At 32.5% G+C, this 25,864-nt stretch overlaps 1 protein-coding gene across 2 annotated transcripts; it reads left to right on the forward strand.

The window, feature by feature from the left end:
* Positions 1-1,791: 1,791 nt before the first annotated feature.
* LOC134681352 (RNA-binding protein cabeza-like) lies at positions 1,792-21,027 on the forward strand. 2 transcript variants are annotated; one of them, XM_063540938.1, is made up of 17 exons: positions 1,792-1,902; positions 6,160-6,190; positions 6,728-6,818; positions 7,539-7,662; positions 8,672-8,743; positions 9,164-9,223; positions 9,558-9,842; positions 10,188-10,251; positions 12,722-12,759; positions 16,037-16,060; positions 16,364-16,473; positions 17,002-17,131; positions 17,697-17,807; positions 18,554-18,598; positions 19,292-19,382; positions 20,144-20,449; positions 20,819-21,027. In XM_063540938.1, exons 1-17 carry the CDS (start codon positions 1,887-1,889, stop codon positions 20,868-20,870), a joined length of 1,650 nt encoding a protein of 549 aa, XP_063397008.1. In that variant the 5' UTR covers positions 1,792-1,886; the 3' UTR covers positions 20,871-21,027. The 2 variants fall into 2 exon arrangements, with proteins under 2 accessions (XP_063397008.1, XP_063397009.1); XM_063540939.1 differs by lacking the exon at positions 8,672-8,743.
* Positions 21,028-25,864: the final 4,837 nt, after the last annotated feature.

The following is a 25,864-nucleotide window of genomic DNA, read 5'->3' on the forward strand; positions in this document are numbered from 1 at the left end:
GACGCTGCTCCTTATTATCCAATCTAGCTCAACCCAATACACATTAGAAGTTTGTTTTTCTCTAATTATTTTTTTTCTTCAAATTATTATATGATTTTTATGAGGTCATGTTAAGTTCCAGGAAATTGCGAGAATGCAGAATTTTTCACTATTACTACCAGAGCTTCCATATGACTTACCCCCGGCTTTGAATACACATCATTTTGGCATAGCTACACACCTGGCTGTTTAGAGCGTACATAAAGAGGAGAAAAAGAACCCTATCTACATATGTAACATATGCACACAAGATGTAGATTCAAAGGAGCCAGTGTAATGTGTAGTTCCTGTTTTGAGTGGCAACATTTATCTTTTGCTAGACTAAACAACTTCCAAAGGCAAAGAATAGACCACTTTCGAGTTCATCCGTCACCGGAAAAAAACTCGTCAATTATACGCGCCTTTATCATCGTCATTTGTGCGTTTAGGGGCGTCGTCACTTCCTTCCAATGTTGAGCGAGTGGTTGGAAAACTATAATTCTATATTGTACGAATTATTCGGCAAATTGAATTCTCAAAATTGACAATCAACACTGCTGTCATTAGGGAAATGTCAGTAAGTACCTACAGAGCAACCATTATTTCTAGTTGATCCTGCACAAAGACGATCACTAAGACGCTTGATGAACGTAAATAGTGCAGGGATACAGGCGAGCCCCTCTATCTGGTAAATGACGTCATAAAGGCGTGTATAATTGACGAGTTTTTACCGGTGACGGATGAACTCGAAAGTGGTCTATTGGTTTTGCCGGTGACAATTGCAAATGTTAAATAATGTGTCAATTTGAAATTCATAGCAAACAACTATTAATATTGTCTGTCATATCTGTTTTATGATGTAGTTTTGCATAACACTATTTTTATCACTGGCAGAATATTTAAACCATAGATTTTACACAGATTTAAATTTGAAAATCAACATTTTGTTATAAATATTTTAGAAAAAATATATTTAATAATGTATTTACAAATGTGTGTTCATGCTTTTAATTAATATTATAAAGTTATAAATTATTTATTTATGAAAATCTTTTATTTTTTATTGTACTGTATTTGTAATTGCTTAATATTGTGGTAAAACGATTTAAAATTATTATTAAGCTTTTTTATTCTCTACTAATCACATCGATGAACAGTTTTATTTAGTGCCGGCTAAATAGCATATTTGCTATTTAGCCGGTGCCGGTCAAATAGCAAATTTGCTATTTTGCCGGTGCCGGTCAAATAGCCACTGCCTAAAAAATACGTCCTGTGACTTTCTGCCCGTTCAATGTTACCGCCTAATTCTTGCTAAATCGTAGCTGAGACTACTATAACACAGTATTCTCAGATCGTAGCTAATCGGGCAAGGCATTCGGATTTAAAAAAGAGAATCTTGTTTTGATGTCAATAATATCAATTGTTGACTTGTTTTTGATATTTATTTTAAGAAAGTCTTCTAAGATCTACTAAATAATGGATAAACACATGAATTCGTACAAACACGCTTCACCACATGTCCCCTATGACACCCCTGTTTAAACTGATTTCCCCCCTATGGTGTGTTGCTCATAATCGATTAGAAACTAGTTGCGCATGCTCACAAAAAGAAATTGAGGTCTGCAACAGGACAATGAAAAGATTAATGTCGAAATGATAAGTTTCCGTTGTCACATTAATTGATAATTGTTGCAATAAATTATGGAAATTTAAGTACTGAAGAACATGAATTAAAAATTTACCAGTTGATATGTAAAATCTATACAATTTCACAAAATCTAAAAGTTCTTAAAAAAATTGTATGGTCACATGGTTTCTTAAACACACGCGGTCTACCCACGTGACTCTTGCACAAAAACGAACAGACAATGGCGGATGCAAGTCGTAAGAAAACACTCTTTTTACCTTTAAATTATTGTTTTAGCTCAAGAAATGATTTGAAAAGTCAATCCTGTGTCCCATATATATGTTGTTAGACGATGATAGATACTAGTATTTTGCTCAAATCATGGTAAATTGCCGAAACAAGTCAACATTTCGCACAAAAATGCCGGCATCGCACCGGGCGGTAATGAACCCAATCGAAACAAAAATAGTATATTAAGACTCAGCATAAGAAAAACAGACACAATTGATATAAGTCCAGAGTTATTCAACTAAAAAATCCTCGTTCGTGTGAGGCATTATTTTCATACTGTACTGTACTTATATAGTATTAGTAATGTGCTCTCTTTTAATATCTCACTTCAGACGTTGAATTTCATTTAATACCAGCATGAATGGTGGGGTTCAATAATATAATTATGAATAAAGTCCAACTAGAACTATTAATCGTGCTTTAATATAAGTTTGGGTTAAGTTAAGTTGAAATATTGTCCATATCTGACTATCAAAAGTTGGTCAATGGCTCAGTTTTGAATCTAAAATCGTTCATTATTAATAACAAGTAAAAATGATGGGACATTGTGATAAGTGTCCAAATTTGAAAATGAATAGTGGCAGGTAAACAAAACTTGCATAAATTAAGTGATAAATATTCAATAATGAACAAATTGAAACCAGATTTATATGGATCCAATGCCCTCAGTCAGCTCAAGAAGCAAGACCTATTCTCTGACATCCGAAGCTGGGGCCTTTGTATGTAGGAGCTTGTCCAATTTCAAAAAGTTGATATTACACTGTTCATGTATTTTGAACAGAGTAATATCAACTTTTTGAAATTGGACAAGCTCCTACATGTATTTCAACAGTCTGCACAGTTGGCCACTAGTCCGATGCCCCAGACTAGTAAAATTTCATTCGGACTAGTAAGTTTTTGAAAAACTTTGTTTGGCCCAATAGGAAAAATGTCAGGATATTGGTCTTCGGACTAGTAGTTAAAAAATATTTTGGTGTAGACAGTAATATCAACTTTTTGAAATTGGACAAGCCCCTACATACCACGTCCCCAGCTTTGGATGTCAGAGAATAAGTCTTAATGACAGATCAAGAAATTATAGTAATATTAAGTAACACTTTTTTTTCACACTAAACTTTGCCCCTGAGAGAATACCCATCATTTCGCAAAAAGAAATGTTTACAATCACAGCATAAAAAAGGCTAAATTTGGGGTACACAATCTTGTGTTGTTTTGATTTGGTTGCCCACAGATTACACTGGGAGTATTACATGTAGATGGGTTTCCTGTTACTTTCATAAAACTTATGTTTAAACATCCAGTAGAAAAGTCTATCAGGGCAGAGAGAAAAAAAATCTTGAGTTTCCTGTAACCCGACCCACCCTGTTTTTCAGCACTGACACTAATTTTTTATTGGATCTTCAAAAAAAAATGGTATCAACCCACCCTGTTTTTGACACCAGCTTTTGTTAATCGACATAATAATTTATCTAACTTGCTTCTACTGGCACAGAAAGCCAGTAAAACATTTTATTAATTTCAAAAGGTATTCCAAATAGGTTAAAATCCAAGAAATTTGCACAGCAGGTGCTTCAAAAACATTGCAAATGGCTGCACTTCCGGTATTTAAAAATAATTACAGACCTTGAATTAGAAAAACCATGAGGCCAAAATAAAAATATGGTTTGTTTCCCCTCGCCCGACCGACTCAGAGAAATCCCGCCGACTCAAAAGTTTTTATTCCGTTTTTTTGCAACATTTTTTTTTTATTTCCGGAAATTTTTCGGGGTTGTTTCCGGTGCCGATGATCATTTTATGGTGACCAAAAATCAGCGGTATTGTTTTTGAATTTCAAACATCATGTATTATTTTGTACACATTCCGATCACGTGATCGACTGGTTTATTTATCCGAGAGATCGTTAATTCACCCAACGATGTCAAATATCGTAGGGACAAGTTCAACAAATGATCAAAATGGCGCCATTTGCAAAACTTTTACTGCCAAATTAACATTTCCTTCCTCCAATTTTTCGCTTTTAAAAGATACCGAAACTTAAAAAAGGAATGGACAGAGACATTTAATGAATGTCTCAGGTGCTGAAAAGTTCATTTCTAAAAAATATAAGGGAAGTGTTACCCCCTTCTCTGACCAGCTGACAACGTGGTCTCGACCATTGATTGAACCATTTATGACTATATCATTACTTTTTCGCGTTTACTACCGAACTGTCAAACCTGCATTGTTTGAAGGAGGCAACCCTGTTATCAAGGGATTCATTATAAGCCCGTATATTACGATTACTTGTCCATCCGTGGCTCTTTGTCAAATGGATATGGGAATAAGACGAAACGAGAATTTTGTGTAGATATATATGAAATATCGATATTTGTCAACCAATCATCAATATATATTGTTTAAATATTGCTTTAAATTTAATGTAAACAGAGGATGGCTTGGATTAGGAATAGTATTTAATGCTTAAAAGGCCACAAATGTAAACAGGAAGTTATGTCAGCCAGTAAGGGAGATAATTTGGGAGGGAAAGACCTAAAAGAAGTATTGTCAAATCTTGAAAAAACAAAAAGAAAATGTACAACACTACCTTTTTGAATGTGACCTGTATTCAGATGCCAGAGACAAATTATTTCATCAAATATACTTCATAACAGGACAAATTCCAACAGATCTAGATAATTTATTAACAATCAATTTGCCAAATGCAGAAAATATCAATCAACTATTAGCGGAGTGCATAGAGGAAACAAACCGTTTTAGTGGATAATTTGATACAAATTTCTTTAAATTTTTATATTTTTAATTTTTCATGCCATTTCAATAACCTAATAAACCATTTTTTAAATTTATTTCACTTCATACAATAATTCTATAATATTTTTAAAGCGCCACCTACAATATATAAGTACAAAGGAGAAACTACATTTGTGATAATTATTTTACAAGAGAGGATAATTTACAAGAGAAATTACTCTGTCATCACGACAAAGATTGAAGATTGAAGAACTTATCTGGTGGCACATATTCAATTGTTTTAATATAGAATTATCAAACACAACCTCTAAAAATCAATAACAAACCAACTGCGCGACGCGACAAAGTTACTGAGAATTGTGGAAAATCACGCGCTTACCACAGCGCTATCCAAAAATCCTGGGGAGAACACTGGAATCTGTTTCTCAAATGTAGACAATATGCATCTTTTCCAATGATCTCAAAAAAGATGTTTTCTTTCTATGTAAAGACATTGGGCATGGTTGTCGTTGTTTTAGATGTCACAATAAGAAATTCAGAGGAAAGCAAGAAAATTTGATTTTTATTAATATTGGTGATTTCCTCAATGTCAGAAGCAAAATCTTGAGTCCTGAGCTGTCAGAGGGTAAATTGTTTGATGGAACATTCTTCAGGTTGAACAACTACAGTACATGCATATATATATTTAAAACAGTTTGCTACTTAGTAGTCAGACTCACTGTCAAAGAGGGAAAAAAATCACAGTCATGAACAATTCTGAAATACAAATCCAAATACAATCAGATAAAATTAATGTCAAGTTGACACCTGACACAGAGAGCTACAAACATTTAGACAATTTAACACGTACATTTTAAGTTGCTACAGATGGCTATATATGCCAGACATACACATAATCGATTTGTTTTGCTCTGTTGGATATTAAAAAAAATATCAAGATAAAAAAAAAAAAAAAAAAAAAACCTACCTACCTACCCACCTACAAAAATGTGGGTAGGGGTTTGGGGAAACAGACATTCTTTTAATTGTGGCCTGATAATTTCCTGGATTTCATTAACAATGTAAAAAAAAAAAAAGAATTTCAACCTACAACCCTATTTTTCAAAATGATGTTACCGGAAACACATAATTTTTTTTATCAGCCTAAGCATCAGTGTCATATATGCTGATTGACACTGGGCCAAGCATGTTGTTTCACAAAAAAAGGATAAATCTAGCTTCCACACCTTTAAAGTCTTCAGGTCAATGCTATACCAAGGAAGTTTACCAAGTTGAGAAAAAAATTGTTAATATTTAGGGATATATGTTGCATTTGACATTGAAGATTTAAAAAAAAACATGTCTACATTTGGCTTGTGGTAAAGTAAACTTAGAAATAAATGTTTAATTAAGTAAAACTTTAAAATAATGTGAAAGTTATGATTTTGTATTCATTTAAATTTATATATGTGTGTTTTTATTTCTATTTGCAGAATATAATTATTCAGCTGGAGGGGCACCAAAGTAAGTTTTGCTTAAGATCAATTTCAATGTGTTTAGTATCCATAGCAATAGCAGTTTTCTCTTCAAGAATTTGCAATGGCAACATTTGTTTCATTTATGTAATGAATTAGAATGTTTTAACCAGTAAGCCAACATCTTCACTTAATCTGAAATCAATTATCTTTTCTTGACCCTTTCCTCCATAATGACGCCTCGGTTAAAATGCTTCGACTACAGTGTCTGCATCAAACTATAAAATTTGTATTGAAATTGAAAAGAATATTTATTAGAATATCCTAATATCCGACTTATATTTATTTGTTAGAATATTTGTTTTTCTCAATGCATTGATACTTCAAAGCATATTTTCAATATTTTGTTAAAAAAATACTATGCGAATGAAAGATGAAAAAAAAAATTCAATGGAGAAAAGGGGTTTAGGGTGGACACCAAATATTTAAAAAATGGCTCTGCATAGGAACAAAACATCTTTTCTGATTTCTGTCTACAATCTTCTTGTTAAACATATTTTACAGTAGACTTTGTTTTGTTTTACAGCTACAACTATGGTAGTTACGGAGCAACAGCAGCTGACTCAACAGCTACATACCAACAGTATGGTCAGACACAACAACCACCAGCACAACCGGTATGTAAATGTCTTGTGATTAGAAACATGGCCAGAGTTCTTGAAAAGTGGTAGTCCTAAAGAGTTGACCAGCAATTTGCAAAGGACCAACACAATTTTAGCATTGTGCAATAGAAATAGTAGTGAGGACTACCATGGGGAAAAAGATTTCAAGAACTCTGAATCATGGCAATGAACATCAGAAAAGACTGGTATTGCATAATTTTTAAATCTATTTTTAGTCCAGTGATTATACTAAGATGAGCAAATTCAGCAAGCTTTAAATAAAAAATATTGCAAAAAAAAAACAACACTCTTTTAATTCATTAAGAATAATAAGACTAATTGAACAGTATCTCTAAATCTGGAAAAAGTCACAATTTCCAAACATGTTTTTTTTAATTGTAGTGTTGCTCGTCCCATACATTGTACACTTTTAGACATCCAAAAAAGCTGCTGCATCAGAAAACCAATATTCAGACCTTTTTCTTGTGTGTCAGTCTTCACACTGAATGACAGCCCAGGCTAGTAAAATTGCTCTTGGGCCTGTAAAAATCACATCAACAGGCCAACAATCTAACTAAAAATTTTCAAAAATTAAGGTGCGGGCATGTAGATTGAACAGTTCATTGTGAAGACTGATGTCAGAAAGTTCAAATAAAATGTAACTTGCATGGGGCATATGACTGGTGACTAACATTGCATACTGTAACTTTATGAGCGTTTTTTTGTACATTTTAGGCTGGCTACCAGCAGCCTGCAGGTTACACAGGTTATGATGCTAGTGCTTATGGACAGACAGCACAACCAGCAGCTACTCAGGCAGCCGGTTATGGACAGGCAGCTACTTACGGACAAACAACTGGTAAATAGTAATGCACCATATCTTGGCTTGCGCTTGTCTCCTTTTATTAGATTTTCACTGCTAGATCTGTTCTCTCTCTAAAGGTTGCAATATGTCTCCTTGTATTAATTGCGATAGCAACATTGTTTGCTCTCTGTGATATTTTTTTGCAGTTAATATAGAACATGCAACAAAGGTGTCTAAAAATTCATGAGTCAAATTGCAATCTTCATATAATTAACTTTATTAACATACAATACATTGCTATAAACGGTCACTACCTTCTTTCCAAATTTTGATGCTTTTTCTGTAACTACATGCATATTTCTGCCGTTTTTGTTGTATTCGTCCTTTTTTTTTAAAACCTTAACCTTAATATATAAAAGTTGGTGAATTGTTTATATTGGAAAATATTCTTTATTTGATTTCTGCACATTTGTTTTTGACTTGCCTATTGTACAGAACTGGTAACAGTCATATGAACTGCAGCCTTCTGTCATCATATTAGCAAACCAATTTTGTCTTCACACTATAAAATATTTGTTTTTTTGAAAATACATTTCCATAGGAAACTGACATCCATTTCGTAGAGGTCTAGGTGATTGTTCTTATTTTCTTAAGCTCTTCCTATCTTACTAAACAAAAGTAAATTCAGTGTTCAATGTAATCTGAGCTTCTTCAATTTTAATTTTTGCATCAAACAAAATATATTAATTGCATAGATCAAAGTTCAATTTTCAAAATAATTCTGAATTTTATTTGAAACAAGAATACCTGACTTTGTTTTTTTCTTTAAACATAATATTGGTTATTTTTAGTGCTGAAGTTTTTTCTTTAATATATATATTGTAGTAGAAATTGTATGAGCACAAAGCTAGAACTGATATCCTATGAAATGTATTTTTGAAAGCATCATATACATAACTTTTCAGAAAGTCCTCCTATCTTGTAGCTGAGGTAACCTACATGTACACAATAGGTAAACAACAATGTTAGAATAAAACTGACTGGGTATTCATTAATGTTTTAGCTCAAGCAGCACAAGGAGGTGGTCAGGCTTATGGAGTTGCAGGGTATGGACAACAACAGTATGCAACCACAGGTAATAAAAAGCTATTATGTGAACAGCAGAGGTAAACTAGCTGGTAAACAACCAAACATGGTGGACATGTAGTGTATGTTGTCAAAAACCAAACATGGTGGACATTGTATTGTATTGTATGTTGTGTTTAGTAATTAAAGTTATACAAGAGTCGACATTGTTATCTCTGATCAGTTAGATAGAAAATTGATAATTAGAAATCTTTCTATTGTGAATGAATATGTGATATTCACATATACTCAATCTAGCCTCTTCCTCATTTATATTTTCATGGTCATAAAAACAACAAATGTCGAACCTTGCATAAAACTAATTTATTCTGCACTTGAATGTTTATAATATAATTGAGAAATAAAACACTTTGTTGACATGTCCATTTGATTTTGTGATGTTGTTATGTATGTATCTTGTATGTTGTAGATCAATCTGCCTACGGAGTAACACAGCCACAAGATGCTGCTGCACAGTACGGCCAGCAAGGTAATAACATTGATTTATTGATAGTATAGAAATCACACTTATAACCAGGTATTTTGAACCAAGTAAAGCATGTGTTGTCTTTTGGATGCTTTTTTTGTCTCAGTAATTTGTTTTCCATAGTGGTCTTAGTTCTTTTAAAAAATGATTTTTTTTAGTTAGTATATCTTTGAGAGCTGTGTAGTTATCTTTGTTATGTATTTTATATTATGGAGACCACAATAATCATGTATATATATGTCACAAATAAGTCAAATGTATTGTTGTTGCCCTAGTTCCTCTGGAGGAAGGTTTGTCACACTGTGAACCAGAGCTAAAATATAAAATCTTGTTTCAGGGTACCAACAAAATACCTCATCCTATGGCTCTTCAGGAGGTTACGGTGGACAGGCTACCACTACCACTGGCTATGAACAACAGTCTGGTGGTTACGGTGGCCAGACTGGTGGCTACAGTGGTGGTAGTGGAGGAGGAGGAGGTGGCAGTGGTGGTGGTGACTACGGGTCACAAGGAGGTGGTAGCTCTTACGGCAGTGGGGGAGGATCAGGTGGATACGGGGGTTCTGGTGGATCCTATGGCAGTGGTGGGGGAGGAGGAGGAGGGGGTTATGGAGGAGGCAGAGGTACGTCATTCTTGGCAGTCAACAAAATTACAGCTTCCATCTTACAAGCTGCAAATAAATATTTTTTTCACAGAAAAAGTCACTTTGATCAATGATGAGAATGAATATATAAAATCTTTAAGAAATAACTTGTTTAATTAAGATTTAGGTAAGTAAAATAAGAATCCTCCCTCTGGCATATAAAATTGGCTGAAATTTTGAAACATGTTAATGTAATGTTAAAAATCTCTGTTGTGTCATTGTTTTGAATCACCAGCTTGCACAAATTGTGTTCTTTTTGTAATACTTTTTTGTGTTGACAAGCTTGAGATGAGATTTATGTTTTGATTGGACTTATTTTAACAGGAAGAGGAGGTGGTGGAGGTGGTGGCCGAGATGGCGGAGGAGGAGGAGGATACGGAGGTGGAGGGTAGGTTTCTTTATTATCATTAAGATCCACAACAACAAAACTATTCGGGGAAAATACAAAATCGTTAAGAGTCCTTGATGAGGTATGCAGTACAGCTAGTTTTGGTTTTAAACAGAATAGAAAAAATAAGGAGTAGAATGTTACTAATATGTAACTTGCATTAAAAATAAGACTAGTATAATACTTTCCACACTTGTGTGATTATTGGTTGAAGAATGGGTTACTATAGCGATAGTTATATTATTAAGTAAGGTGTGAACAATCCATATATTTATAAAGTTTATTCCTTTATATGGTATAAACTTAGTTTAAAAAGCCACCCTGGGTAATAGTATCCGATAGTGATTATTGGTAGAATTGGTTAAAAACATTACAAGTACAAATCAGAATACGGGTATAAAATTATGATTTACAAAGGTTGTTCTGTGATACATCTTGAAACATCACAAGGGTTCAATTATCAGGTTATTGCACACATACATCTGTATAAAATAATTTATAAACATGCTATAACTCTGCCATTTCCTAAGATTTTTTCAACAGGTTTACCATAGAAGGTTGTATAAACGGTGTACTTTGTTGCAAAATGCATAGAATGTCGGGGCTATCAAATTAGTATTGTGAATGAAATTAAAAGGACTCGCTGGAGCTAACAAGTAACAAAACTTTATTCTGATCATTGTTCTGGTATTCAGGTTTTTTTTTACAACTCATGTTCTATATATATAATATGCATCAATTTACTATAAAAAAAAACTGGGTTTATTTTAAGAGGAAATAACAAATGTTTATAGAAGAAAAAGGTTTACTTGAGTCGGGAATTTTGTTAGATGTATATTTTTTATGAAAAATTTACATGTTCTGTCTTAAAACCAACTTCAAAAAAATAATATTTTCTTTCAAATTTTATTGGTAGTTTTATGTCTGAACCTGTAATGAATTCTTACTTGAATTTCTAAATCAGCTATCCTCTGTAAAATCAAAGTCAAAGCCTGTTTCATAAATAAAATTCTTAACCACCCTTTAAAGCAGAAATAAACATATTCTGCAAGATCTTTACAAACATGAGATTTTCTCTTTATTTGGTACAATTGTATACATCTGAGATTAAATGTTATATATTTATATAAAGGTGATCAAGAGGTGTAGTTAGCATTTCCAGCGAGTCTGTTCAGGTGTAAAAATAAAAATAAATCCAGGTTATATAAAAGTGGCTCTGGTACATACAAATTAAATAAAACTACAAAGTGTCAGTCTGATAAAAGTGTTGATGGTAAAATTGGTGTTATTTTAAGTCTTTTAATTAGGTTAATTTCATTTAAACTGACTCCTACCAAAACATTTGGAAATTAGGAGCAATAGATTAAGAAAATTGAAAAGAGTGTTTTTACTATGAAAGTAACCCTGAAATAAGGAGGCTACTTAAATTTTACCTCAGAAATAAAAAAAAAAAATCAAACTTTTAATATACAACTGATTGTTCAACATGTTTAAAATAATCCACATCACTTGTTGGGTTAATCTCCATTGTAAAACAGTAATTGTGGAATTGGTTTTACTTCGAGTACAATTTTATTTTATTGGGTACATTTTGTACGCATGTTTCTTTTTTATGCATGCAGATATTCTTTTGAATAGAATAGTCTTGTGAATAAAGAGTCATTTAGGAAGATGCCAAACTAAGCCTGTCATTAATGGTTTTGGAAAATGTGCAGGTCCACGCAAATCAGATAAAAACTAAACAGATTTTTGTCAAGGTTTGAATGAAATTTTTAATTGGTAAATTATTTTTTACATAATTTTTTTTCCTAATTTGTAAACTAAATTGGGTTAAGATGAAAAGAGATTACATATCTAAGAATTGAAGGTTAAAGTATTGTGTGTGTGTTTTTTTTTAAAGGTTTCACACCTTGATCATTAGATAGGTCAGAGAATGAGTTGAAAGATTAAGACTTTAGATATTAAGTCTTAGTTGATACCATATAATGTGTATAAATCATTGGAGAATAATGACAGTTATCTGAAAAATACTAAAGGTGGTTATGTAAAATAGAAAATCTTTTATGTTAAGTACAACATAAAAGAGTTTATTTTAAAATATTATAAAAGTAATAAATTATATTAATATTTCCCCTATACCAGAGCCACTGAAAAGGGTATGAACAAGAATATTATTTTCAAGTGTATGGAGGTTAATTATTTTAGATAAACATGAAAATGAAGTTGACACAAATAATAAAAAGGTCATATTTGGAGAAATAATAAAAAAAAGTCATATTTGGACTAAAAATAGAATAGTCATATTTGGAGTCTGAAAATAGATAGGTTGGGAGTGTTTTGCAACAGTCTACATTTAGTATTTAGCATCAAAACCAAAAGAAGACCTTGTTTGGATGTACAAGGATATGGCAGTATAATCCGTCCACATCTTGTGGGCGTGATCGATACTGACCCCAACAATATATTTCAGTGGTAGTCGTGGAGGGTACAGCAGAGGTTTTGGTGGTGGTAAGTTCAAAGGTCAAGCTTTTGTCACTGACCATTATTCCAAGTTTTCTCTTAGTGTTGCAATTACACGCAACTATCTTTAAAGAAATGGATGCTGCATTTGCATTGCTTCATCTGTTTTCTTGATAATTAATGTAGTTTTGTTGGATATGTTAATACTTATTGGGCAAGGGAAGTAACTGAGTGAATACACTGGTTAAACAGAAAGGTGTTTATCTTTATCTAATTGAGAACTAAAAATTGAGTAAAATTTTTCTGATTTCATTTTTAAAAAAAGCTAAGTTTATTCACTCAATCTTTTATACATAGTGTATTTATGTTGTTTAATCTTAATTTTGTGAAAGAGGGATTTATGTACCAACATTCAAAACTTCAAAAAAGATTTCAATGCCATAAAAAGGAACAAACAAGTTTTATATTATAAATGGAAAAGAACTGCTTATGGCTATGTTAAATGATACAATTTTGAATTTTGGTACTATAAATGATGGATGAAGTAGTAGAGTAATGAAGGTTGGAAGATGGAATATGAAGCTTTTGTGTCAAAACAACGTTGGAAAAGTCTGGAGTAATGTGGACCTGCCTTCTTCAATTTAAAGTGATTATAGACATTGAAGTACTACAGAAATCAAGTGACGAAAAGCATCATTAGATTGGAATAGACAACAAAAGTTTATTCAGAGGAGGATAAAGTGATAACTGACATTTAAACAATTACAGATACAAAATGTGAACTGACTGCAATAATGTACATTCTATAACTGGAGAACAGTTAAAGATTATATCAAAGATGATTAGCATTTCTTTGAATGAAGTGGAATATTAATCTTGAGTTCAAATTAGAAGTACCGGTATAATGAGGTCTTGAAGTTATAATTATCACAAAGCTATGCAAAATTAGTAATAGAAAGCATAGTGCCAGTTATACTTCAAGTTATTAATGATGAATCATGATAAAAAATATATGAATCAGGGAAAATTGATGTGTTGATAATGTTCTTATCAAAAGGTTGAAATATACAAGTGCAGATATAAAATAATATGGGATATAGATATCAAGATTGAATTTGTATAAGACAAATGTTACTACTAAGAAAAATCATAAAGTGTGGTCTGTTGAAGCCAGTAGAAATTATATCAATTACAGAGCGCAACATTGAAACAAATATCAGCTCTGTGAAAATAAGATGGGCTTCTATACATGGTATTAAGCGTTCTCAATGTAAATGTAGATATAAAAGGACTATATCAGTTGGTGATACCATCGACTGTCTTAAAATACATAGGTCTTACTCGAGAAGTGTCATGGGAAAAAGTAGTTCCTACTCGAGAAGTGTCATGGGAATAAAATAAGACATGATAAAATATGGTATGAGTAATATGTGTCGGGAAATATTAAATCTCTCCGCAATCTATGGTACAATCTGGATATATATATATGTCCGCCCTACAATATGAACAGGGAAATGTGTATGAGGTTAAACCTGGTATTAATTAAACATAAACCGATAGGAAAATGGCAGATTTAATAATAAATGGTCAAAACTCCATCCTTTAACAGGTTTGATATATAACCGAATGAAAATAATCCACATAAAAAAGTGTGGAAGATGGTTAAGTATTGGTGTGACCGTTGAGTACTAATTTGTTCTTAAGTTGTTACATTTCCTCCTGTTGTACATGAAATCCATAAAAAAACATGTTTATTATGTATCTATATATTATTATAATTAAGTTAACATAAAAAAGTACTTAATTTATTATTATATTTTACCTTGCTTTCTGAAAAAAATCTTAGGTTTTTCAAAATAAGGGTCAGACTACATCTGACAAATCAATTGGAATTACATTAAATTGCTATATATATATATATATAAGTACTTTTTTACAATACAATGAACATACCAAAATTAAACTTCTTTTTCAATTAAAAAGTAGCTATAAAATATGTCTTGCATCATACATGTCACAAGCAATTGCTGATCCATAATTATACTAATACTGTGGATTCTTTTATGTTTGTGGGTACCAATTCACATGGTTAAAAAGACCCTACAAGTTTGTGGATATTTTATTTCTTTGTTTTCAGAAGTTTAATATCAAACCTATAGAAAATTTGTTAATCGTTGAACATTTAATTTTTGGTTTACCTGTACCCGAGAAATCAACGAAAATTGGCATCCAATGAATAATATAAATAAACCCACAGTTCTCAGCAATTTTTATGTTATAAATTATATACATATTAGTAAACCTTTTATTTGACAAAAGTGTGATGGTGTAGAAACTCGGTGATTGTATAGTATGGATCATTAATAGATAACCTTCGTGTTTATAGAATTTACTTAACTAATGAGACTTTGCAGAGGGTTGTTAAATTATGTGGATACCCTGTAACTCAACTTCATAGTGTAAAACTAATCTGGTATTCCCCGGATAATTATTTCTGATTTCATATTGTTCAATGAAAATAAAACCAATATTAGATAGGGTATTTTTTGTACGAACAAATTCTATTTGTTACTTTCAGTATTTTCTTCAAATTTCTTAACCTTGAAAAATTTAACAACTCAGTGAGTTACAGGGATTCAGCCTCTTGTAATGTTTCTATATTAAAATCATTCATTTATACCATGTTTTCACCAAACCTTTAAAAAGACATCCAAGTTGACGACCAGTTGCTACATATACATACATAAAACATTTTTGTTGAGTTATGTATCTTGTACAAAGAAGGTTCTTATCTGTCATACTTATGATCATTCTGATAGAACTTTATGTTAACAGTATCACTTATTGAATGTTGTCATTATTTTAGTAGATTATATTTGGTATGTTCAATCTTTTGCTTATGTATGTACAAAATCAATTTGATAAAAATACAGGTCATATGTCCAGCCTTTGCTTTCAAGAATCGTGACAAGGCTTAGATGTACAATTTGTTAAAAATGTTAAAGCAGGAGTATTGATTGTCTGCTGTTGTAATATAAAGAACAAAAAATAGAAATCGTTTTGTCAGATTCTTGTTAACAAAGCTTGGACACATGATTTGTATAACAATCATATTGGTACCAATTACCAATCTTAATATGCAAGACACACTTGTAAGTTACAGTTTAGAAATAAAATTTATAAAAAATATCTTTATATCAGAATTCCAAATTAATCTTTATGGACATGTTTTAAGCAGATAAAAGTACTTGTGAATATTGCATATTGATATTGGTTTTCATGAAGTCGATTCAAAAATGCTAATCAAATTCTACCTGTTTTTCAGGAGACAGAGGTGGCGATAGAGGAGGTTAGTAAATATCATGTATATATCTTTCTGTAATCAATGGTAATGTTTAAAAAGAAGTATGTAACAGCTTTTGATTGTTAAAACAGTAAAAAGAAATATCAATCAAATTTTCTCTTGATGGATTTATTGGACACCTGCTTCTTGCATTTGTTTGCCAATACTTTTAATTGCAAGTGTAAGTTTGCCTCTTACCACATGAGTTATATACATTGATTTTCAAATTCTTATTGAAAATGTTACACTTCTCTTTACTACATGACCTGATAGAAAATCAACTTAACATTCTAATAATTTACATTCCAGGTGCTGGAGAAATGACAGAAATGATAGATACTATCTTTGTAACTGGATTGAATGAAGCCATTACTGAAGATGCTCTTGTAAACCATTTTGGAAGTATTGGTGTCATCAAGGTACATATATATATACTGCTTTTGAAGAAACAAGAATATAATGAGCTGCACATAACAATTTACAAAGGTTTTACTTATGAACACAAAATTGTTTTTGTTTACTTACTTTAATAATTATCTTAGATAATCCTCTTTATGTCCTTGAACACATAAGGCATCAACACACTTAAAGCAAATTATCTTATGCTCTGTTTGTGTATAAGGAAACGAAGAATGGAAAATAAAACAACATAATTTCACAAATCATTAAGAGACATCAAAGAAAACTATGATATTAATACATCATTCATTCGCCTAAAAGTTTGAAATGCATGCATCTTGAAAAGCACGGGAAATACTTAATATATTTTTTATATTTTGTCCCAATTCTGATTCTAAATATTAAATTCATACATTTTCTACGTTTCATAACCACAAAAGTTTCTGTTACTATATAAAATAATGACCTACTAATATTTTTGTTTGTAGATGGACAACAGTTTTTGTTACTATAAAAATATAATGACCTATTGATACTTTTGTTTATAGATGGACAAAAGAACTGGTAAACCTAAGGTATGGATCTACAAAGATAAAATGTCTGGTAAACCAAAAGGGGAGGCAACCATCACATATGATGATTCTGCTACAGCACAGGCAGCTATCAACTGGTTCAATGGTAGGTTTCTTATATATAAGAAAGCGCATTGATATCCTCTGATAGCACATGAAACATAATCTAACTATATAGTGAAGATGCTTAACAGATCTATATCTTGGAAATATTGAGAAGGATTTATAGGAAGGTTGTAATTGACATTCATCATCATGAAATCAATCCATGAGAGATGAAAGGCACTCAAATTATTAAAATATGGGTTGTTGCATTCTGAAAATTCTAAGAGTTTGTAAGAATATAAAAAAAAAAGAAGTTTTGTATTGGGGCTTCAAAAAAAGGCCTCGAATGTCCCCTTTAAGTTCATTCTAAAACAGTACATGCAGAAAGAACAGAAGGTTAGGAAGAGACTTACAAATAGTGCTCCATCTTCTAACATACTTAAAAAGATGTCACTTTGCATACATAAAATGGACTCATGAACCCATGTAAAAAAAAATCAACTCGATTCCTTCTCTCAAACATTCATATCAATGAAGTTAATTGTCACCTTCTGGAAACATTACAAACCATAAAAAATATCCTTTTTACAGAATCATATTTTGAAATGAATATTGTTCTTTTTCAGAAAAAGATTTTGATGGTGGTATTATCAAGGTTGAGATAGCCAGAAGAGTACAGAAGAGCTTTGATACCAGAGGAGGAGGCCGAGGCGGAGGTGGAGGAGGTGGAGGAAGAGGTAAAACATTAAGTTCAATATAAACGCCAGAAGTTGTTCTCATCAAGAATATCATAGAATTGTTTTATGCAGGATGCTCCATGAACAGTCCTGGAATCAGAGGAAGAAATGGTTTCTTATATTTCCTTTTGAAAGTTCATTATTAAGGATTGCTGAAATTTGCAGTAAAACATATGAGAAGTCTATACAATATAAAACTTTTATGATTTCTGAACAGTTTTTTTTACATTAAATGAAAGCATAAGAGTTAATTGACTGACAGAGGGTTTTAGATACAGATAATGCATGCTGGGTAGAAGGTAGCCATACCTGTAGCCAGGGGGCTTTCAGACGAACCCCTCCACCCCTTTTTGAAACCTGATGAGCACTGTTCAAATTGTGACTGTTAAAGTCGAGTTCATGAGTCCAAATACCCCCCCCTGAAAATTACTGGCTACGGGCCTGGTAGCTTCAAAATAAAATAAAATTTTAGTGTTTCAAGTACTAGCATTAGAGGCTGATCATGAAAGATAAACCCAATTTTTTTCTTTCGAGAGTTAAGGGCAAGTGAGTGATACTTTGTTCTAACTTTGTTTTGGGTATTTTACCTTGTAGTAGTTGAGTCCTGTGTTTAAATATTAAGTATAATTAGACCTCATAAATCACTTCTAGTGGTAATGAAATATTGCGTATAATTAGAGTGGTATTTACGTCCTTTTAATATTGCGTATAATTAGACCTCATGCTAGACATATATGCATTTACAGGAGGTGGCGGCCGAGGAGGAGGCGGTGGATTTGGAGGAGGAAGAGGTAAGGGTACAGTATGACAGGAGGAAATATTGTCATTTGTTTACTTACCAGGTAAAAGTGATCAAAACATGCCTAGGTTCAAACTAATGGATTTGAATACTAATTCTTCTGTGTTGTGGATTGAAGAAAATTGTATTGTTGTGAATATTGATTTCAAGGTTTTGCAAAATTGCATACAATCTGTTAATTTTTTTTATACTTCTCTGATACTTTTAAATTCATGGCTTGTTTTAACCAGAACATTCCACAAAAAAGTGTATCCAACAAGTAATATGGAAACCACGGTATAGATATTTTCCACATATTTTTTTTTCAGATGATTATATTTATAGGATGATTTGGTAGATGCCTTTTATACCCTGAGAGACTACATATTACAGTATTTTAACTTTGATTACAAGACATTAGCAGTATATCTCATTAAGGAGTGATTTCATACTGTTTGATTTCAAGTTCTGTCTCGTATGATCTCTCCCATTGAATGGTGGTTGTTTGGACTACCAAGTCCCATACAGATTTCTACATTATATTCTATGATATATCCAATAGTAACATACAATATGTGAATGCCCATGTTATGACCTTTGATCTGTTTATATACATACAGATTTCTACCTATTCTATGATATATCCAATAGTAATATACAATATGTGAATGCCCATGTTATGACCTTTGATTTGTTTATATTTTAGGTGGTGGTGGTGGTGGTGGTGGCAGTGACCGAGGAGGTGGCGGCGGCAGTGGTGGACCTTCCAGAGATGGTGACTGGACATGTCCCAACGGGTAAGATATTTTTTATAGGCAGGAAGTGTAGTGGTTGTTTGATCCCTGAAATGCATGAAGTCAGTATTTAAAAACAAGAAATTTGTTACTGGTAGAGAAGTTTGGTATTTACATAGCCAAATCTAAATTGTTGGAAATATTACAGTAGTTGAAACATTCATTTACTGACACTGCAGTCAAAAACCAAAAACATTCTTTTATTGACACCACCTTCAAATGTCAGATGAAATATTTAATTATTGACACTGCTGTCAAAAGCCAGCTGAAAAATTCATTCACTGACACCAGTCAAAATCCAGTTATAAAATTCATTTACTGACACTGCAGTCAAATGCCAGCTGAAATATTCATTTACTGACACCAGTCAAAATCCAGCTATAAAAATTATTTACTGACACTGCAGCTGAAATATTTAATTTCTGACACCAGTCAAAAGCCAGTCAAAATATTTAATTACTGACCCTGCAGTCAAAAGCCAACCAAAATATTCATTTACTGACACTGCAGTCAAATGCTAGCCGAAATAGACATATACTGACACTACAGTGAAAAGCCAACCGAAATATACATTTACTGACACCGCTGTTTTAAGCTAACCTGGAAAATTTATGCACTGAAGTGTTTCTTTGTAAAACATAAATTTGTTCAGTTATGATAATGGCATAGAAAAAGAATAATATTGTTCAAGATGAGTACAAATGTTCACTCTTTTAAGATTCATGCTGAAAAAATGATGTAAACAATTTTGTTATGTGTTTCAGTGATTGTGGAAACAACAATTTTGCATGGAGAGACAGTTGTAACAGATGTAACACGGCCAGACCAGAAGGAATGGGAGGTGGAGATGGTGGTGGCCGGGGACGAGGTAGAGGAGGCTTCGGTGGTGGCAGAGGGGGAGATAGGGGACGAGGAAGAGGTGGATTTGGTGGGGATAGAGGTGGCCGTGGAGGATTTGGTGGTGGCCGAGGAGGCGGTGGTTATGGAGGAGATAGAGGTGGACGTGGTGGTGGAGGCCGAGGAGGTGGTGGATTTGGAGGAGGAAGAGACCGTGGAGGTGGACGAGACAGGTAAGACATCAACTCAGGCTTCAGCTGCTCTAAAGTGGTATATAAATGAATAATTAAAGCATTTCATATATACATATTAATAAACATGAAACTAATTTTCTGGTTTGGTGTTGTAGCAAGAAAAAAGTAGGATAGAAAATCCAGGAGCACACATGGAAATTTGACATTATTTTTGAAACATAAATTGTCTAAAAAAATAAATTATAAATTATAAATTTAGCAGCTCAAATGTAAGCTTATTCAATTGCTATTTTCCAGATGAAATATATACAACATATACTTTATTATTGGTTATAAATATAAAATGCTTAATATAGCCTGTATAGTTTAAATGTACTGATATAGATGGTTTTTTTCTCTATTTTTCAGACCAGGTGGTGATAGAGGTGATAGAGGTGATAGAAGACCAAAGCCATACTAAATCATTAGACATTGACTTAAACATGACTTTTAGTGTTGTCCACATTTTATCTCTTTTACTATGTTTTTTTTTATCATCATGAAGATTTGCCAGCCATTGTCATTAAAACATCATTCAGTTATACTAAAGATATCATGAGTAAAACTTTTATATTGTATACTTGTTGAATGTTCTTTATTCTACTTACACTTATTGGTGTCAGAAATGAAGGGTTTTGATCAAACATACCAGAAGACAGCAACCCTAACTAGAAAAGCATTTTCAAGGTTTATTGAGCTACTCATTACATATGTCAAATTTTAAACCAACATTAGACATTTCATACAATTGATTATGGATTTTTAAATTTTCAATGTCTTAGCCCTTTCAAAGTATTGGTTATAATCAGACTGATAGATCTGCAATTGGTTGATTTATGTTGACATGAAGAACTGATTTAGGGATACCACCTAGAACAACAGATGATATTCTCATGTATTCTGTTTTCCAAAGCAATTACTAATATATATGAAAATGACACGGTTTACATTGATAAATTGACATAATTCATTAAGGTTTTTCCTCCATGTCAGTGGGACATATTTCCATCCTGTTGTTTAATCATGTGAACAAATTGTGTTTCATATTTGTATATAAATGCCAAGAAGAAGATTAGAAATGTATTAAAGCTTTTGAATAAACATTTGCCATTTATTTTTACCAGCTTGTCTTAATGACAATCCTGAATATACATGTAATGAACAAGTAATATTTGAATTACATAAATGGGTCAAAATCTTAATTGTTTTTACATAGGCGGCAATGGTAATGTTTTTTCCTGTAGCTCAGTCCGTATCGTTTACTTGGATATGTATGATAGCTCGTTTCGAAGCTGTGACACTTTCACATGTGTGGTTAAATTTTCAGGGTACGAAGGGAGGATACTTTTTCTGTAAATTAGCAAACCCTGAACATCCTTTTGTGATGCGGCACCTTATGGTAAAATATTCCCTTTTTAACACAATAAGTTCTTTGAAAATTTAATACTTTGAACACATTCAATAGCTCCATAGTTTTTACACATTTATTCTATGTTCCTCTACTTTCCTAATCACCACAAATAATTAAGTTCAGTCATTTGCTAAAAATAGAAACATGTCCAATATCACTGCACAGAGATTTTTTCTTTACACATGACTTTTGAGTTCCTCATTTCAAGGCAAAGGCACATTAGGGATGTTGTCCCAAATGATCTTCAATCAGCTAGCACTTATCCTAATTCATGATTTATAAAAGAAGTGTAAAAATCTTTTTATTTATATGTCAAAATAGATATCTCAATGGGTTGTTGAAAAAAGGGTGTCTTACTTGTTTCAGTAGGTTAACAAGAGTGCACACAATGACATGTCTGGTTCTCTTTACTTAAAGAAATAGAAGTACTATTGATGTTATGTTAGTAATCCTAAATAGAGAACTATACAAAAACTTTCACATCAATTTAACATGATCCACGAAAATGAGTTCAAGGTCAGATAAACCTAAAATGAAATACAATGTAAACCTTACAACCATTCTTTACACCAAATGTGCTTTAAAAATAGTTGACCTAATGCACAATCGAAAAATCAAACCTGACCAGGAAAACTGTACATCATTGGTCATGGATCAATGAACCATAAAAATGAGACCCAAGGTCAGATGAACCCAGCCAGACAGACATGTACATTCTTTAAATATAGTTGACCTTTTGCACAGTATCTAATCTTTAAAAGAAATTTAACAATGAAAACTTGTGATTTACCAATGAACCATGTAAATGAGGTCATGGTCAGACGATCGTTACAAAGACAAATGTGTTAAAATCATTCCATACACCAAAAATAGTTGGTCTATTGCTATTGGTGTTTTAAAAAAACTGACAAAAAAATAGTAAAACTTGAAATATATAATTAAATATTGTCAAACCCCAAATATAGTTGGTTTCTGCATATAGTATTGGAATAACTGACCAAAACACAAAAACTTATACCACTGGACCAAGGAAATGAGGTTCAAGGTCAGATAGTACATCTTCCAATCATTTCATACATTAAATCTAGATCTATCGCATACAGTATTCGTTAAACATGAAAATGATGTCAACTTTATAAAAGTCTGATTGCACCTGCCTGTTTGATATGTACACAATTCCTTAAACCAAATATAGTAGAGCTCTTGCTTATAGTATCGGAGATGCAGACTTAACCACGAAAACTTCACCTTGTTTACTTACCCATGGAATAAGGTCCTAATTAAGTGAAAACTACCGGATGGGGATAAGGACCTAGCAAGGTAAGTAAGTAAGTAAGTAAGTAAATTTTATTTAGAGTCGGCATATATATACATTATAACAGAGAAAACATGAGCTCTGGTGAGCTCTTTAACCGACTAAGGTACGCACATACCAAATATAGTTACCCTTTTCCTCGTAATAAGAAAGGAATTGAAAAATTACCATGTGACATGACCAAGTAAAGTTTTACCAAATTGTTCCGACAGAAATAGTGAATCTAATCAATATAAGTGCAGCAAAGATCCAGAGGAAAACGATATACTGGTAAACCTTGGCTTAAGAATTTCTGTGTCTGCCCTCAAGTAATATATTCTATTGCGCTCATGAACAATATATAAGCTAGCATCTTGAGCTTTTTTCGTGACCTAATAGTTGCAGCTTCAAATGGATATGCTAATAGTATGTGGTGTAAATGATTTCGGCCTCCACTTTGCTGTTAATATGTTTTGTTGAATATTAAAATATTGTTTATGTTATCTGGACATGAAAAAATCATAACATGCATTTCAACATCAACTATTTAATAATTAGTTGAGCTGGTATAAATGATTGGGAAACAGATCTTTAAAGCACGGATTGGCCATTTTCTTGGATTTTTGCAATAAATCATAAAAAAAAAAAACTAAATTCACCTTGTCATCTCGCTGACAACAAGTAAAAGTACAAATGTGCAAATGTCTTTTACTATACCATTCATGAACTATTTTACATATGTTTGTACTGCCAAGGACCCCACCAAACTAATCTCCATGCACAAAAGTCCCAAAAAACATCAGCAAACTACGAATCTCGATGATTTAGTTGTTTGATGCTTTAACGTTCAGTGGCAAATATTTCATTTATGTTCAATTTCAGAACAATGAACCTGGATGAAAAAGAGCATAAACCTCTTTCAGACCACACGTTGCCATCAGAAACATCGACCTATTTATTTATTATTACTTCGTTTTAACATCTAGTAGCAAATGTAAGACGAAAAGGTAGGTTCTATTTCAGCTTTTGTTAATCCGCATGAAGGGTATGGAATTTGATCTGCCACTAGGAAATTATGACAGTTGTTGCACTCTATTACATATGCTATTGATTGATTGTTGTTTGATTCCAGTGGCATCCGGCAAAGAGTTGTTCCAATGGTTTTTGCCGTGCATAATATAGCGTGCCACTCATTACAAGTAAACAATTAATGAATGTAAAACTATTCATAAAGCTTCTGAATAAAGTAAATCGGTTTTCGGTCATAGGGCAGTTGAAAGAGTAGCTACATGTAGATAGGACTTATAAACAATTTATGAATGTAAAACTATTCATAAAGCTTCTGAATAAAGTAAATCATTGTTAATTGAAAACATAAACTACACATTTTTATGAAACAGAATTTACTCAAAATTGTCCAAAATCTGCTCTTCGGCTCCAAGCAGATACGAGCTTCTCTATTTATTTGTCAATATTCACACTGAAATCTCGACGAATATGCAGTAATGCTAGCGATGCTAACCTGTCATTGTTCATTGTTGATCGTACATTTGATTTCAATAGACGTAGTACACTGATAGATCTCCACGGTAGCATTCGCGAGATCTTATAAACCAGTGTACGTGTTTGCCATTGAGCGACCTCCCATGAATGCGTCGAAATTACATACCAGGTCAGTTTCGTATGTCTCAGACAGTGTTGAGATTTTTTATATTTACTACAACACGAGGAAGCAGATACGGCACAAAGATGCGATTTTCTGATAATACCAGACGCGACTCCACTCTCCAGTTCCATTATCATATATGGTCTATAAACGCAAAATATAATGAGACTGGCTTTCCAGTGACTGTTTTGGCGTGTTTGCAGGATGAGTGGCTCTGGTAGTCAGTCGAACACATCGCCGTGGCATAATTTCAACGATATCAAAGGGTTTAAAGCTAATGCCGATTGGTACATCTCATTCCAAACAGATAAACCGTACTCTGTAAAATGTGCTCCGAAACTACATGTATTGAGTATAACAAATTCAAATCTTGTAAAAGATACAAGTTACAGTGTCCGATTTTGTCATGCATGATCTCCAATAAAACTTCTATTTTGAAACCAAATGCCGTTATTTAATGACATTTCATCAATCAAAAAAGTGACAACATATGTGTCAGTTCCTTTAAAATTTAATTTATAAATTTTTAATCTTGCCATAATTTTTTTGCATGCCGAACCGATGTGCACGCAACTACGTGTTAGCGAATAGGGAGCTACGCGCCTGCGGCCCCCTCATATATTAACACAAATATGCTAGAAATAACATTTATTTACTATCTACTAATAATTTCTAGGTAACTGTCTACAGCGGATTACGTTCAAATCACTTATAATATCTGAGACTTTTAGTACAATAGTCCAAGGCAAGATAATATATAACCCTCGAGAGCTCTAAATTATATTTTCCGTTCCATGGTATACAATATGATCAATGGAAGTAAAACATCATTTAAGTCGGGTTACATGAAAATTACAAAAAAAAGTCTGCAGAGCTTTTTGCCAACAGTAACAATAAGAACACATACACAATTAAGACATAGGACATAAAACATACATTTCCTATATCTATATACAAAGTCATTAGACATATATATATATGTATATTTTTTTTCTTTTTCTGTGACGTATTAAATTTATATTAAGATCCAGTTTGTTACATCTT

The sequence above is a fragment of the Mytilus trossulus genome, chromosome 8 (genome assembly GCF_036588685.1).
Source record: "Mytilus trossulus isolate FHL-02 chromosome 8, PNRI_Mtr1.1.1.hap1, whole genome shotgun sequence".
Lineage (NCBI taxonomy): Eukaryota > Metazoa > Mollusca > Bivalvia > Mytilida > Mytilidae > Mytilus > Mytilus trossulus.

Bases quoted from the DNA above. Each gene is read 5' to 3' on its own strand.
- LOC134681352 (XM_063540938.1), top strand. The intron at 16,474-17,001 runs GTACATATATAT...TTTTGTTTATAG, and splicing joins GAAGTATTGGTGTCATCAAG to ATGGACAAAAGAACTGGTAA. The intron at 18,599-19,291 runs GTAAGGGTACAG...TTTATATTTTAG, and splicing joins TGGATTTGGAGGAGGAAGAG to GTGGTGGTGGTGGTGGTGGT.